Source organism: Myxine glutinosa, chromosome 4 (assembly GCF_964187855.1).
Source record: "Myxine glutinosa chromosome 4, kmMyxGlut1.1, whole genome shotgun sequence".
NCBI classification, from domain to species: Eukaryota; Metazoa; Chordata; class Myxini; order Myxiniformes; family Myxinidae; genus Myxine; species Myxine glutinosa.
This window is the reverse complement of record NC_136264.1, coordinates 73,408,121-73,425,309: the sequence shown is the minus strand read 5'-3', so window position 1 is coordinate 73,425,309 and position 17,189 is coordinate 73,408,121. Positions and strand designations below refer to the sequence as shown.

At 43.7% G+C, this 17,189-nt stretch overlaps 2 protein-coding genes across 2 annotated transcripts in view; both read left to right on the top strand.

Annotated features, from left to right (window-relative positions):
• LOC137424777 (uncharacterized) overlaps positions 1-17,189 on the top strand; it is a 675,237-nt gene that overhangs the window by 522,340 nt on the left and 135,708 nt on the right. The window lies entirely within an intron of this gene.
• On the top strand, positions 7,323-10,344 carry LOC144891733 (uncharacterized). The gene is made up of 2 exons (XM_078775953.1): positions 7,323-9,172; positions 9,607-10,344. Exon 1 carries the CDS (start codon positions 7,352-7,354, stop codon positions 8,594-8,596), a length of 1,245 nt encoding a protein of 414 aa, XP_078632079.1. The 5' UTR covers positions 7,323-7,351; the 3' UTR covers positions 8,597-9,172; positions 9,607-10,344.

The window sequence follows — 17,189 nt, the reverse complement described above, 5'->3', positions numbered from 1 at the left end:
CTGTTTGTGAGACCTTGTGATTTATCCTTCATCCCTTATGGCAATGCACTAGACAAGTAGAGTAGGAAAGGCCCACTATTAGCAAACACACACATACTAATTAAATTCCCCCCCACAATAAAACTCACCGGAAGTGCAGGCAGGAAGCGCCCACGCATTGTGCCAACATGGCGATAAAACATCGCACAGGCAGGCTGAAAGCCATGACCAGAAGGACTTGCTATTGGGCAGGAGTCGACCAATGAAAGGGTGGAGCAAGAAGCGACCCGCTGATTGGTGGAAGGAAGCAACAGACTGATTGGCCACCGACCGATGGCATGAGGAGGAGAGCACAAAGCACTCGGCCAATGGTGAAGGACTGATGTAGGAAGAACATTCTAGAGGTCGAGAGGCGACGGACTGATTGGAAGGGAGCACCGATGACGTGACACCACAGTTGATAAAACCACGGCTGGTCGATATTTTGTCCCTCTCGTTTTTGGATCTCTTCGCACCCGGGCCTCGTTCTTCTGATTAACCCTGGACTCTTGCTGGTTGGACAACAACAGACGGTGAAGCGCTGACGATTCTCCTCCCCTGTGTTCACGCGCGAGGGACGAGTGTACAAGCAAGGCTTGCCGCTGCAGTGTACGCTGGCCTAGCAGCGCGGAACGAGAGGTTCGCACCAACGACCGGGTGGCCTTCTTCCCGCCAAGCACAGAGCCGCATCCAGACTGCGCACAAAGGACCGGATGAGCAGACGGACCCCGAGTGATTGAGCTAAGCCCACAGTTCTTTTCATTTAAATTATCCCTTCTTCCGATGGCAAGTCTGGTGTGGGGACGTCCTAATTTAGGACGTTATTTATTTGAGCGTCGCGTTTTCCTTGTTACCAGCATTCCGTTTAATAAAGCCGGCGTTTATTTTGTACATTAAGCCGTTTTCGATTGAGTTACTTTTGCAGGGTTGAAGATTGCTTGGAGATCACGTCAGGTAAAAGCTTCCAGCTTCTTCTTCTTCTTTGGTCCTTCCACGCATATATCGTGAAATCCGCTTTTTTTTTTTCTTTTTTTTTTGTATACTGAATCGAGGCTCGTGAAAGAGCTAACATTTATTTCACAAACAAATCAACCAGACAAACAAAATATACAAAAAGAGGGAGCGGAAGACAAGATAGGGAGAGAAGGGGAAGCACACAACCACAACATTTGAGAGCAGGGAGAAGTGTGGGAGGGAGAGGGCTTGGGGGCAGGAGGCGTGGGAAGGGGGGGGGGGGAGGTGGGAGAAGTATAAAACACAAGGGGACCGAAATTAGCGGGGGTAGAAAAGATCACGGTTTTGGATGGGGGAAGATAAGAGATGGTGGTGAACAGCTGTTTTAAAGACCTGGAGGGTGGAGTGGGATTGAAGAGAGTGAGGGAGTTTGTTCCAGAGGCGGGAGAAAAGAGGAATGAAGGAGTGAAGGTGAGCAGAAAGTCTTGATTTTGGCAGTTTAACCATAAGAGGGTTGCAGGCAGATCTTGTGCGACCTGTAGGAATATTTGGGGGACAGAGCCCAGAGAGGGCTGGGGGGGCAAGGCCAGAGAGGAGTCGGTAGAAGATGGAAAGACCACCAACCTGTCTGCGGTGAGTGAGTGAAAGGCCCTTGGAGTTAGCTTCATCGCGGGAGATTCCAATGATTCTGAACGCTTTGGTTTCAACAGCGTGAAGACGGGCTAGGTGTGAGGCAGGAGCACCAGACCAGAGGGGAGAGCAGTATTCCATAGAGCTGTGGAGGAAAGCCTTGTATGTGGTGAGGAGCTCAGGTGTGCCAAGGAAGGACTTCGCACGACGGAGGATGCCCAGTCGGCGACTGGCTTTGGAGGCCAGATTTGAAATGTGGTTTTCCCAGGAAAGATCATGGCAAATAGTGAGACCCAAAAGCTTGAGTGACAGAACTTCTTGGAGAGGATTATTCAGAAAGTGGATGGGAGGGTTTTCCAGTCGGTCTTTTCGGAGAGAAATCATAAGAGTGTGAGATTTATCAGGATTGAAAGACATGTTCCATTTGTTTGCCCAGTCTGTGATTTTGTCCAGGTCTGCAGAGAGTGAGGAGGCTGCAGACTGCCGATCTGAGGGATGAGGAATGGAGCGACAGAGAGTAGAGTCGTCAGCAAAGAGATAGAGAGGATTTTCAAGAGAGTCAGAGAGATCATTGATGAAGACCAGAAAAAGCACAGGGCCCAGAACACTACCTTGGGGAACTCCAGCCTGAACAGGAAGAGGAGATGAGAGAAACGCATTCAGGGCCACACGTTGACTACGACCAGAGAGGAAGTCCGCCAGCCATGCGTGGAGATTTCCATGGATACCAAAGGAGGAGAGTTTGGTGAGCAGAGCAGGGTGCCAGACCGTATCGAAGGCACGTGAAATGTCAAGGGAGACGGCTCTAATTTCCTGTTTGGCGTTGAGGACCTCCATCCATTGTTGAGAAAGCAGAAGTAGCATGTCCAGAGTAGAGTGACCAGGTCTGAAACCAAATTGATGATCAGAGATCAAGCCATTGGAGAAGAGGAAAGATTTCATATCTGAAGCAATGATGGATTCCATGACTTTGCTGATAATTGGGAGAACGCTGATTGGTCTGTAGTTGCTGGGATCTGTTTTTTCACCTTTTTTGTGCAAAGCGGTGATGTTGGCTGATTTCCAAGCAGATGGCAGATGACCTTGAGCAAAAGAGAGGGTGAAGAGACCAGAAAGAGGGAGTGAAAGAGCGGAAGCACATGATTTTAGGACCCGTGGGCTGATGCCGTCAGGACCAGTTGCAGAATCAGAGTCGAGGGTTGACAGAAACTTTTCCACCTTGTCAGGAGGAAAGGACACAGAGTCCAGGAGCAGTTGGGTACGACTGGGTACGGTGGGTACAGAGAGGGATGGGTTTGGGACACAAGATTTAGAGGCAAACACAGAGTTGAGGCATTCAGCTTTTTCACGTGCGGAGTCAGCCGTTAAGCCGTTTGAGGTGAGGGAGGGGATGGAGGGGGAACAAACACCAGAAACAGATTTGACCAGACGCCACCAGGATTTGGAAGAGGGAGACAGATAAGAGAGTTCGGTCTTGAGAACGGTGAGATATTGTTTCCTGGCTCTCCTGAGGGTGGACACACACTTGTTTTGGGCTTTGTGAAAGGAAATTAGATTTCCTTCCGTTGGATTTGCTTTCCAGGAGACGAAAGCAAGTTGTTTCAGGGCAACAGCCTCACCACAAGATTCCGTGTACCATGGACGGAAGGAATAGACTGCCAGGTGTTCCAATTTTTCATTTCATTTCGTGACCTGAAAATCGGGTGGGCATCAAATTGGCATGATAATATAGAAAAAATTAAGAAATAATGTTCATGACTTTTCACAAGTCAGATTCTGGTACGTTAGTCTGTAATATAATGTTGAAATTTATAATTTTATTTCCAAAATCTCCGTTTAGCCTCGAACGCATTTCGATGTATTGACCAATGAGGATCGCGCTTATTCGCGCTACGAACGATGTCTGGGCGTCCGGCTGCGAGTAAACAAAATGGCGGCCTCCAGTAGCAGCTACGGTGACGAGGGTGGGAGCGAGAAACGTTGTTATATGTGCATTTCTCCGGCCAAAAGATCAAGTTTAATACCTTTTAGTGATATAACATGGCCACGATATTTGCAATTTGTTCTTACGTGGCAGAATTTAGAAGGTGATCAAGCTGAAATTGCGAGAAATTTCGTGAAGAACCACGCTGACGAATTCGGCGAACGTGGCAACAGTATGGTAACAATACCTGCTATAGCTATACCGCATGATGCAGCGTTTCATCAAGTGTGTTATTCACGATTTACCGATAAACAACGAGTGAGCAGGGTGCAAAGCAGCATGAAAAAGAGAGAAGAAAATGCAGCCAATACTGGTAGGTTGAATAACTTGAATAATAAATCATGACAATGCTTCAAAACTTAGTTTGATTTTTTTTTTTGTGAGGTATATGTAAAATGATTTTGTGTGTAGTCGAACGATTTTGAATTGAAGGAACTGTCCAATATTTATGCAAGGAGGTAGGGCCGAGGTGAAACAAATAAATTTTTAAAAGGAAGTCTGAGGAAGGGGTGGGGGGGGGGGGGGGAGGGAATCTAGTCGGGCTAACCATGACTTGAGGTCTAGACATTTTAAACTCACATAATTTTAATTGTTTTCTTTTATGTGTATTTATTGCAGCTTCAACATGCAATGACATCAACGTCAACATTGACAAGGTGCATAAAGGCCCACAACCAGTCAAGAAACGTGCTCTACGCTCCAGCTTAGGCAAGCCCAAATGTTCAGCCAGATCCCAATATGTGTTGCCTAATATATGCATCCTTTTCCTTTTTTTCCTTAATAATTCCTTAATAATTTTTCCTTAATCCTTTTTCCTTTTCCTTAATATATGCATCCATCCTTTTTTTTAAAATGCATGTTGTAATATATGCATCCTTTGTCAGAAAGAGAGAACAATCAATACAGGCAAAAGGGGATGAAGAAAAGAGCCTCTAAAAGGTGCTCAACAATTGAGGCACCAAGACTGCAGCAAGCCGCTAAAGACAACAACAATACAAACCTGCTGCTTCAAATTCAAGACCGCGATTGTGTTGCGATAGAGGTAAAATACCATGGTCGCTGCTACAAGGAGTATACCCGGTATTTAGGCAAGCTAGCAACAACACCTAATGCAGAGCAACAAGGAGACTCCAACTACTCAGAAGCATACACATTATTTGGTGCAACAGTCAAGGATCTTATAATAGACAACAAGGAAATCTACAGACTGAAACGACTTAATGACATGTTCATGAAACAAATCAAAGCAACACACGGAATAGAATCAAACTACAAAAGTGGCTTTCTCAAGACAAGAGTGATGAAAATATTTCCACAACTATGCTTTCTAACCCCGTATATGCGCTGCCAAGGACACCTTGTGTATGTTAATGACATCTCCACTGAAGTGCTGGTTGAAGAAAAGAAAGTGTTGCAAGAAACCATGCATGGTTCAGGTGATGACACAACAGAGACAGAACAAACATCCGACTCTGAACCAACCCCACCAAAGCAACCTGGGTATACTGAGAATAACCTTAGAGAACACTACTTCACTGCGCTACAATTGAGAAATGCAATAGATGAGATCAAGCCAAATATGCCATGGCCCCCAACCTCTGAGCACCTGACAACAAATGCCGCAGAAGCAATTGTACCTCCCTGTCTCTATAACTTTATTGCATGGATGGTGGGAGTGTCGGACGAACCTGATTCTGATGAGTTTGTAAAGATAGAATCTACAATACATAGAAGAATTCTCACAATTGCACAGGACATCATATACCTCCAATCAAAGGGAAGGAAACAGATGCCCAAACATTTGTCACTTTCAATGACAGTACGTCATCTCTCAGGTTCAGCCCAATTAATCAGCCTACTGAACGGGTTTGGTTACTGCGTCTCAAACTCTGTCGTCTTAAATCATGACACTGCACTGGCTAACCAAGAACTACATCGTGGAGAGGATGCTCTTCCATCAATCATTCAGGCGGGCAAGCATGTCACACTCGTATGGGACAATAATGACTTCGGGGAGGAGACATTGTCTGGGCGTGGAACAACGCACAATACCAATGGGATTAGAATACAGCAACCAAGTCAATCCCATGAAGTAGTACAACCAGCACCAGTCACTACAGTTAAGAGGACGTGGGAGAGATCGATGCAGCCACCTGCAGTGAACCTTGCCACATATTATGGAGGGAAAAAAGAAGGACCCGCTCCATTCGCAACCAGCGTTCCATTGGATTGAGCAACGTACTTCCCATTACTCCAGCACCCTAAGATAATAGACCTAGCATACCACGTCACCAAGTACAACATTGACGGGACTCTGCCATCTTGGACAGGATTCAACCAACTACTGTCTTGTGTTGAAGTTCCACCAAAGAGCGTGCGTGATAGGGTATCTCCCTGTCATTGATGCCACTCCGACTGAAATGAATACGGTACTAACAATACTGCAGAGAAGTGTTCAGATCGCCGACAAGTTACAGTTGGAAGCAGTCGTCATTGTCGTTGACCAAGCCATCTATTGCAAGGCACAGCTCATTAGATGGAAGAATGCACAGTTCATGAAGAGACTGGTAATTCGACTTGGGGCATTCCACACTGCAATGTCCTTTCTTGGCTGTATTGGAAAGAGATTTCGAGATGGTGGTCTCCAAGACATCCTGGTTGAGTCAGAGATTGTTGCAGTGGGGTCTGTGAATGGAGTGTTCAGCGGCAAGCATTACAACAGGGCAGTTCGAGCCCATAAGCTGATGTCAGACGCGATGCAGCAGATGCTCCTGGATGCATATTTTGAATCTATTCCAGAACATGAGGCGGGTAGAGTGAAGCAACTTTTGTCAAACTTAGCTGAAGCTTTCCCACATCCAAACTACCATGTCATTCTCAACAGCGACAAGTTCAAAGACTTCAAAACCTCCTTTGACAAATTCTTAGAAGCAAGTGACACCAAACCAACATTTCGCTTCTGGAGTTCATACATTGAGACTGTGGAGCTTCTCTTGCTATTCATTAGAGGGACACGAGAAGCCAACTGGGATGTTCGCCTCGCCAGCATACGATGTATGCTTCCATGGATATTTGCCTATGATTACATTAACTAGGGCATTGCCCGTACGTGGGTGCCCGTTCCTTGCCAATGCCCGTACTATATATATATCTAAAATTATATCCCCCCCCCCCTCTATTTACATGAAATGGTTTGGTCCATTCGCAACGACCACAGAACCCCCCCCCCCTCTATTTACATGCAATGGTTTGGTCCAAAGCGAACGGTTTGGTCCATTCAATGTGATTCGATGATTCGATGTGAATGGTTTGGTCCATTCGCAACGACCACAGAACCCCCCCCCCCCCCCCCTCTATTTACATGAATGGTTTGGTCCATTCGCAAAGCCAAAGCGAACGACCACAGAACCCCCCCCCTCTATTTACATGAATGGTTTGGTCCATTCGCAAAGCCAAAGCGAACGACCACAGAACCCCCCCCCCCCCCCTCTATTTACATGAATGGTTTGGTCCATTCGCAACGGCAAAGCGAACGGCGAACGGCTAAATCGCCATAGCTCGGTAAGTACTTGTCCGATTAATTTCAAACCTTGAAAAGGCACATCCTCGGGTCCCCAGCAATATACCTGGCAAGTTTCAAGTATATCGGACCGGTAGTTGTCGAGAAACAGCGGTCACAGACAAACGTACAGACGTACAGACGTACAGAGATTACTGGAATTATAGATAGATTATAGCAGATACCTTCCAGTATACTGGCTGGAAATGTCAGATGTTCAGCAGACCCATCCCGCCATTCATCAGAAATTTATGGAGGGTGAATTCGCTACCCAGAGAAGCGACAAAGCTTTTGCCCAAATCGCCTGCGACCAGACCATTGAGCAGACAGCAAACAGGGATTCCAAGACCAAGGGGGGCATGACCGGTTTCACTACCAGCAAGGGGACAGTTAACCGATGGATTTGGTCACACCACGCGAGGGGGTCAATTGCACGGGAATGCGAGGTTATGGCAGGGAAGTCCAGATATGAAGAGCACAGCTCAACACGCTCCGATCTACTACAAAGTCGCATGCTACGTGACAAAGCTGATGTTGACAAAATAATCGAGATGACAAACAGCATGATTAATCCATTTGAATATGATGGAGAGGACTTGGTTCATGTTACATCTGGTGTGGTGGCTACGAGAGAAGTTCAGGAAGATCTAAACACAGCATATGAAAGAGGAGAAACAGAGTTCACCACCCTATGTAAAGAACGACTTCAGACGGAGACAGTCGACCTGTTTGGCTCAATGAAGAAACTGAAACTTAAGACATTCACCAACATGTCTAAGGCTGTGAAAAAGAAAATTCGTGGAAAGGATGTGTCTTTGAAGGCTGACAGAAATCTCTTAGCAAGGCTTGTTGTCATCGGGCAGTTCCGGAAAATTGATCTTCAAGAGTTAATGTCCTATTCTCTTGGCCCACTACCTCTTCCTTTGGCAAGTGTGCAAGGCTGCCTCGTCGAGACCAACAAAGCCAACCTACTTCATGCACTTGAAAGTCAGGCAGAGAAACCTGTGGTTGATATTCCAGTAGGAGGCATGTATGTAATGGATGGTATGGCAATGATACAGAAATTGAATATCAACAAACTCACCGAGGAAAGGACATTTCTCAATCTGGCCCACGAAATACTGAAGCGCCTTGTCAAGGGAGCAGAGGGCAACAAGTCCAGTGAGATCCATTTCGTAACCGATACTTATCGAAAGGTATCGATTAAGAACGCCGAGCGAGAGAAGAGAGCAGCCAGAGGGTCTCAAGTGATGCGAATATATGGCCAGTCCCTTCCTCAACAATGGAAGAAGTTCCTCTCCAACGGTGACAACAAGGAGTCGCTAATCGAATACTTGTTTGAGACGTGGAGTAAGGTCAAGACAGCATACCTCAGAGGAATTAGTGTTCTTGGCACATGGAACCAAATGCCATATCTTCACAGGAAGCAGCACTCCAGATCAGGTAGTTGAAGTGAAAGAAGAGCCATCACTAAATTCGATGCATGAAGAGGCGGACACACGGATGTTCCTCCATGCCGCGCATGCAGCACACACAAGCAATGACGTCATCATCGTTAGTCCGGATACAGATGTGTTCATAATCGGCATAGCCTTAGTACCCCAAATCTCTGCACATCTATATTTCCACACAGGAAAGGGAGTCAACCTTAGGACAATTGACTTCAAAGCAATCTACGATAGCATTGGGGAAGATGTCAGCCAAGCTTTGATAGGCCTACACTGTTTTACTGGCTGTGATAGTGTAAGCGCCTTCTATGGCAAAGGCAAAAAGAAGGCCTTAAACATCATACTAAAGAATCCAGAGCTGTGCGGTGCCTTGAAGGACCTTGGAGAACGGTTTGACATACATCCAGACATGATGGAAGCACTGGACATTTGTCTGCAAGTTATATGGACAGCACAATATCACTACTGTGAATGAGGCCAGGTACAACATGTTTCGTCTTGCTAGAACGTCTGAGATCACAATGCCTCCCAACCAAGATGCCCTGAGACAGCACATCAAGAGAGCCAATTACCAAGCTGGTAAGTTAATTGGTTGTTTCTTTGAATATTGAACGTCACCTGTAATTTATGTTTGGACAGGAGTACTAGTATATGGTGCAGCATGTGTTAATGAAGATGATTATTTGGAAAGTTTATTGAATTGAAAACAAAATATTGAATGTCACAACAATGTTTTGTAAATGTTCAAAATTAACAGGTCTCTTTGAAAGAGTAATTGAAGTAACTATCTGTACAGTTGAGTGGTTAAGATAACATGACATGTAGATGATCCAGAGATTTTTTTGCTCCACACTTAGTCAGAGCAGGATGTTTTGGATTTCGCATGTTTCTCTACACAGAATTTCCCAATAATATGATTGTACTGCTATTAGTGTTAATGATATACCTCTGATGTTGTTTTGGAAATATGTATATCTCCATTCTTAATGTTATTGATCACTTCAATATTTCAGGAATTTACAAGAGGAGCCTGCAGCCCATCCCTGACATTCCCGACCCTGATGGCAGAGGAACTTGCCATAGACTGGATGACACTTCCACCTGCACCAGACAGCATGATGGAGCTTGCTAACTGCACTGAAAGCTGCAAGAAGACACGATGCAGCAACGAAACTACATGCACTTGCCTACAGAATAACATTCCGTGCACAGATTTGTGCAAGTGCGGCAGGAATGACTGCTCAAACATAACTGGCCATGTTGACTTTGATGATAAGAATGATGATAAAGACTCCAGATCTGAAGATGAGGAAGACTCTGATGCTGAAGAGGATGAAATAACTGCACTATATGTATGATGTTTTGGACAAGTTTCAACATGACCAAGCCGAAGAGACAAATTGTGGCTAGAGTTCAGCCCATCTCGAGTTTATCATGACGTCAATGCGCACTGGTTCGCTTGTACGCCGCGTAATTGTCTTTGATGGGTTAAAATATCACCCCTTACACACTTATTGGACCTATTAACAGTTTCAAAATAGCATTGGTAAACCACCATGGATCGTAGTAGCAACACCAATCACAAATATTGTACAAAGATTTTAAATTATGCAGGTTTTAAGGTCCAAAAACATGACTTTCTGATAAATGCATCACAGCATGTTATTTTACCAAGTCGTTAAAACAACATTTTTACTACTTTTGGGGGTCTGAATTAATAAATATTGCTGCCAAGACCAATGTGAACATGACATCATATAGTTTGTGTTGTTTTTTTACTGTGTAAATGGGTATTTCAAATGTAACATACAATTGGTGTATACTGGTGTTTTGGGGCAGCGGTTCTCGGTAACGTACCACGATATCGCTTGTGAAAAAAAACAAGATGTTTTGGAGGTCATAAGGCTTCATCCCACACCCTTCTTGCCAAATCCCTAGGTTCAGGTCATGAAATCAAAAAAATAAATAGATATCCACCCTATGGCCCTGTGTCTAGAAGGGTATGACAACTGAAGACGAGATGGGATAAATCTGTGCATGAGAGAGAGCAATTTACTTTGAAAGAATTCCCAGGATGAGTTGATGTTAGAGGCGGTAGAGATGGGAGACCAGTCCAGATGATTGATGGCTGCTTGAAGACTGTGCCAGTTGGCCTGAGTGAAATGCCAGACTCGTCGACGCTGACGAGGCTCTCTGAGAATGGTCAGAGAGATGTCCACTTTGACAAGCACATGATCAGATGAGCCGATTGGAGCAGAAGAAGAGCAGCAGACATTTTCAGGGAAGTTTGTCATAACCAAATCCAGAAGAGAAGATGCTCCGTTGACTGAGATCCGGGTCGGGAAATTGACTGATTGTGTCAGTCCCAGTGAGTCGCAGAAGTCCTTTGCTGAAGAGCCATGGCTGGTGAGAGAGGTACCCACACCCAGCCAACTGGCATGGTGACAATTGAAATCACCACATATGAGGAAGAGAGAGTTGGGATGGGTAGATAGAAGTTGGTCCATATTATCAGACAGCGAGATGTAGATGGAGTCATCGCTGTTTGGTGGACGGTACAACACACATATGAACAAAAGGTGGGAGCGAAGGGGAAGCCGTAGCCAAAGGTATTCCTGGGGGTGAGGTGGAGAGAGGGCAGTGGAGGGCGAGTGAGGAAGAGCGTTTTTATAAAGATAGCAACCCCACCTCCAGGACGAGGCTCAGGTCTATCATACCGGAGGAGGGAGTCACCTGGGAGAGATACCAAGGCATCAGAGACATCATGAAGGAGGAAAGTTTCTGTTAAGCAGATCACATCTGGTTTGTCAGAAGCAACCTGTATGGAGAGATCAGTCAAGTTTGAGCGAAGGCCCCGGATGTTTGAGGTCCATACCGTTAATGAAGAGGAAGGGGGAGCATCAGGTCCAGAACAGGGGGGGGGGAGGGGTAGGGTAAGATGTGGAAGAGGAGGAAGAGGTAGGGAGAGCTGTTGAAGGTGTGTCAGAGATTTCAGAGATTTCAGAATAGCTTGGAGAAAGGGAAGAATGGGGCGGACAAAAGGTTTGATGGAGATTGGGTGAGGCACAGTGAGGTGTTATTTGAGGAGGGGGAAGAGCGAGGCAGAAGGTTGGGGGAGATGAAGGTGAAAGTTGGAAGGGGGAAGAAGCAGGGAGGATGCTTTGAGGAGGAGGGGTGAGAGGGGAGTCTAGGAGGGGAGGAGCGAGGGAGAGTCTCGGAGGGGAGGGGTGTGGGGGGAGTTTAGGAGGGAGGGGAGGCAAGGGGCAAGGGGGGAGATTTGAAAGGGATGGGTGATGGGGAGGATTTGGAGGGGAGGGGTGAGATTGGATTTTGAAAAGTGTACGATTCATGGGAAACGAACATTTTTTGCAAAATGAGTTTGAGACCTTCGAGTCAAAAATACGTTTGAGGACACTGAAGGAGGGGTGGAGTTCTGGATAGTTTAGGGAATGTAGAAAGGAGGAACTGTAAGAGATGGTATTATATATATTTTTTGGAATGAATAGATTTGGTGAGCAAGACGAAAGCATCCTTTTGTAGGAAAAGAAGAAAAGGGTGTTGTAATATATGAGAGAAAATAGTTGTTCAGGGGAGAGATTATACATTTCTAACCACGTGATCGCGTGATCGCGAACGAAGAACGAACGAACAAAAAAGAACAACAAATAAACGAATAAGATCTGGGAAGGAAATATTTTTTGGGGGTTTTTTTTTTTTGAGTGGAGATATTAAACAAGGAGGTATGGGGTGAACGACTGGGACGAAACAGAGAACGAAAATAAATGCAGCGCATTCGACGAATCGCTGAGAGAAAAACAGCTATTGAATTGAACGCCTTCATTAACACTCGATTTGCTATCCGTGATTTTCCGGTCTTCACCGAGGGAAATCACACGACATTATCTTCTTCTTTTTGTATTTCATCATTATTACTATTATTATTATTATAATATATATATATATATATATATATATATATATATATATATATATATATATATATATATATATATGTATTTTTTTGTATTTATTTATATATATATATTTTTTGTATTTCACCTTCCTTTTTATTTTTATTTATTACGATGAGTATTACTATTATTATAATTATATATATATATATATTTGTATTTAATTTTTTTTGTGTTTATTATCTTAAAAAAAAAAAAATTGGTATTTTATTATTACTATTATTATGTGTACATCTTTTTAGTGTTTTATTATCTTTTTTGTATTCCATTGTTGTTACTATTATTATTATAGATATCTTTATTGTATTTACTTATGTTTTTTTTGTATTTTCTCTTTTATTTAATTTTTTTGTATTTATTATCTTCTTTTTTTTTGGTATTTTATTATTATTATGACGATTATTATGTATCCATATGTTTAGTATTTTAGTATTTTTTATTTTTTGTATTTCATGATTACTACTATTATTAATATTATTATTATTACCATATATATACATACAGACGGCATTTAATATGGAATATTTTTTTTGTGGGGGTGAACTTACTTTTCAAGATGACTTAGAACCAAAAGTTCATTGGAATTATGTTGAAATTATTCTCGATTTTGTTAATGTGACCTTTAAAAGAAACAAAAACCACATTTGACATTTCGAAGCAAATAAATTGATCCTTGAAAGTGATGTAAACTGATATCGAACTCAATTCACGGACAGTACTGTGTTAAACTTCTGTACGTTTTCCAGAAATATCTCTGTTTTGCACATTAGCCAAAAAAATTTTCAACAACAACAAAAGCTAAATTATGACTGGGATTACAGACAGTAAAATTACAGTTCAGTACTTCGTGTAACCCCCCAAGAGCATTCAGGAGAGCACGTACATGTCGAGGCATGCTGTTCACGAGATTTGCCAAGGTTTGGACAGGAATCGCTTGCCATGCAGTGACAATAGTCTGTGACGGTGCTCTCTGGCCCACTGCAATCGGCGCTGGCTGTGTTGTCTGGTCAGGCGTGGCTTTATCAGGGGACGCCTGGCACGATAGCCTGCTTGAACCAGTCGTTGGTTGACTAGCCTTCTGGATACAGGCACATTTGTCAGTTGCTGCCACTCAGCCCTAAGCCGATTAGCTGACTTGGTACGGCCATTGCAGACTAACCGGTGCAGCTGGCGATCATCTCTCCTTGTGGTTCTGTGTGGACGTCCTGGCCTCGGTATTGGAGAAGGGACACCCCTCTGAGCATTTCGTTTCAGGATCTTTGACACCTGACCTGGAGTGATGCCATACTGCCGAGCAATAGCACGCTGTTTCATGCCAGAATTTCGTAAAGCCACCACTCCATGACAAACAGCATTGTCAAGTTGACGGACCATCTCCAGAGGAAGCAGCAATAACTTTTGTAGACGTGCAGCAGATGTTTTCCACTAATACAGAACGCAACAACCCTTATATACCCGATTGTGAAGCCAATCGTCAAATGTACCTGTCCTTACATTTTGTCACGCCACCTGTGATATAATCCTGTTATTGACTTCTTGCTGCGAAAGACAGTGACATGGTTCTTTCAACAAAGACATCACCGAAGGGTAAAAGAAACTCACCAGATTGATATACTGAGTTCAGAAAGTAAACCCAAGTCAAGAAAAAAAATATATTCCATATTAAATGCCAAGTCTGTATATATATATATATATATCTGTGCAGTCTGTCCTGTGTTGTGTTGTCTTGTCTCGTCACTGAACTACTTCAAACTTTTTTGAAATCGTACCAAACTTCTGGTATGCACATATCTCTCCCGTGTGTATGTCCTAAGGGTATTGTATTTGATTTTTTTGTTTTAATTATTTTTGAAAAAAAATAAATAATAAAACTTTAATTGTTTATAAAATGTAATATCACGTATATTACAAATACATTTGTGCAAAATAATTGCTTGAATTATGATTGGTGGAAACCATGACAAAACAGCAACTCGGGTGCAGTCATTTATCTATATATCGACATATCTGGGCAGTGTCTGTGTTTTTGTGTTTTCACTTAACTCCTCCCTCAAACTTTTGTATCCGTGGTTGTGAAGTGTTTTTAATAACGTGGCGGTAGTTTTGAATCACGTGGTGGTGAGGTGTCTTAAATTACTTGGTGGTGTGGTGTTTTAAATTTGGTGGGGGGGTGAGGTGTTTTAAATGATGTGGTGGTGAGGTGTTTTGAATTACGTAGTGGTGAGGTGTTTTGAATTACATGGTGGTGACGTGTTTTAACTTATGTGGTGGTGAGGTGTTTTGAATTAGTTGGTGGTGAGGTGTTTTGAATTAGTTGGTGGTGAGGTGTTTTAAATGAGGTGGGGGTGAGGTGTTTTAAATTACTTGGTGGTGAAGTGTTTTGAATCACGTGTTGGTGAGATGTTTTGAATTTTGTGGTGGTGAGGTGTTTTGAATTACATTGTGGTGAGTTGTTTTGAATTACGTGGTGGTGAGGTGTTTTGAATTACGTGGTGGTGAGGTGTTTTGAATTACGTGGTGGTGAAGTGTTTTGAATTACGTGGGGGTGAGGTGTTTTGAATTACGTGGTGGTGAAGTGTTTTGAATCACGTGATGGTGAGATGTTTTGAATTACGTGGTGGTGAAGTGTTTTGAATTACGTGGTGGTGAGGTGTTTTGAATTACGTGGTGGTGAGGTGTTTTGAATTACGTGTTGGTGAGGTGTTTTGAATTACGTGGTGGTGAAGTGTTTTGAATTACGTGGGGGTGAGGTGTTTTGAATTACGTGGTGGTGAGGTGTTTTGAATTACGTGGTGGTGAGGTGTTTTGAATTACGTGTTGGTGAGGTGTTTTGAATTACGTGGTGGTGAGGTGTTTTGAATTACGTGGTGGTGAGGTGTTTTGAATTACATGGTGGTGAGGTGTTTTGAATTACGTGGTGGTGAGGTGTTTTGAATTACATGGTAGTGAAGTGTTTTGAATTACGTGGTGGTGAAGTGTTTTAAATTACTTGGTGGTGAGGTGTTTTTAATTATGTGGTGGTGAGGTGTTTTGAATTACTTGGTGGTGAGGTGTTTTGAATTACTTGGTGGTGAGGTGTTTTAAATTAGGTGGGGTGATGATACATATTTTTTGTATTGAATGTTTTTTTTGTATTTTTGTCGAGGCTTGTTTCAGAGCTCGGCTTGTTGCAGAGAGAGGAGTCGGCAGAAGAGATATTTATCTCAAGGCCGCCATGATGCAGGCAGGCGGTTTCAGATAAATCTTATTATAACAGAGCAAATGTATATGGTTCGCTATGTATGTATGTATGTATGTATGTATGTATGTATGTATGTATGTATGTATGTTTACATGCGACGAAAACGTCTTCTTCGTCTTCAAATTAAATTACCACCCTCTTACTTAACCCTCTTACTTAACCCTCTTAATTGCGTTAAGACTGCTGAGACCTCTCAGACCTTTGACGACCCTTTAATTCCCCCAAGACCCTTCAGACCACCAAGACCCCCAAAGACCCAACATACCCTGAAGACCCAAAACACCCCAAAGACCCAAAATACCCTTCAGGGCCCTGAGGCTCAAAAAGACCCTGAATACCCAAAAACCCAAAATACCCCAAAGACCCAAAACACCCCGACGACCCAAAACACCCCAAAGACCCAAAACACCCCGAAGACCCAAAACACCCCGAAGACCCAAAACACCCTGAAGACCCAAAACACCCCGAAGACCCAAAACACCCCAAATACCAAAAACACCCCAAAACACCCAAAAGACCCAAAAGACCCTGAAGGCCCAAAAAGCCCCTGAAGACCCCGCATACCCAAAAGCCTCTGAAGACACCAAAGACCCAAAAGACCCTGAAGACTCAAAAACACCTCAAAGACCCAAAATACCCTTAAAGGCCCAGCAGATCCTGAAGACCCAAATGGCCCTGAGGACCCAAAACACCATGAAGACCCAAAAGACACCGAAATGGTAAAAGATGCCAATCCCCTCTGAAACGATGTCCGCACGCCGAGTCACGCTAGTATCTAAAAAAGAGCAGAGGAAGAGCACTACAAATAGGGAAAGACTGTGAGATATTTGGGAGGGAAGAGAAGGGGTCACATTGAGGAGATATTGCTCTAAAAGCCGCCATGATGCAGGCATGCAGCTTTAGATAAATATCTCGAAAAGAGCAGAGGAAGAGCATTGCAAGTAAGGAAAGGCTGTGAGATATTTGGGAGGGAAGAGAAGGGGTCACATTGAGGAGATGTTGCTCTAAAAGCCACCATGATGCAGGCATGCAGCTTCAGATAAATATCTCGAAAAGAGCAGAGGAAGAGCATTACAAGTAGGGAAAGGCTGTGAGATATTTGGGAGGGAAGAGAAGGGGTCACATTGAGGAGATATTGCTCTGAAAGCCGCCATGATGCAGGCATGCAGCTTCAGATAAATATCTCGAAAAGAGCAGAGGAAGAGCATTACAAGTAGGGAAAGGCTGTGAGATATTTGGGAGGGAAGAGAAGGGGTCACATTGAGGAGATGTTGCTCTAAAAGCCGCCATGATGCAGGCATGCAGCTTCAGATAAATATCTCGAAAAGAGCAGAGGAAGAGCATTGCAAGTAGGGAAAGACTGTGAGATATTTGGGAGGGAGAA

Coding starts and splice junctions, on each gene's coding strand:
- LOC144891733 (XM_078775953.1), top strand. CDS start 7,352: ATGTCAGATGTTCAGCAGACCCATCCCGCCATTCATCAGAAATTTATG.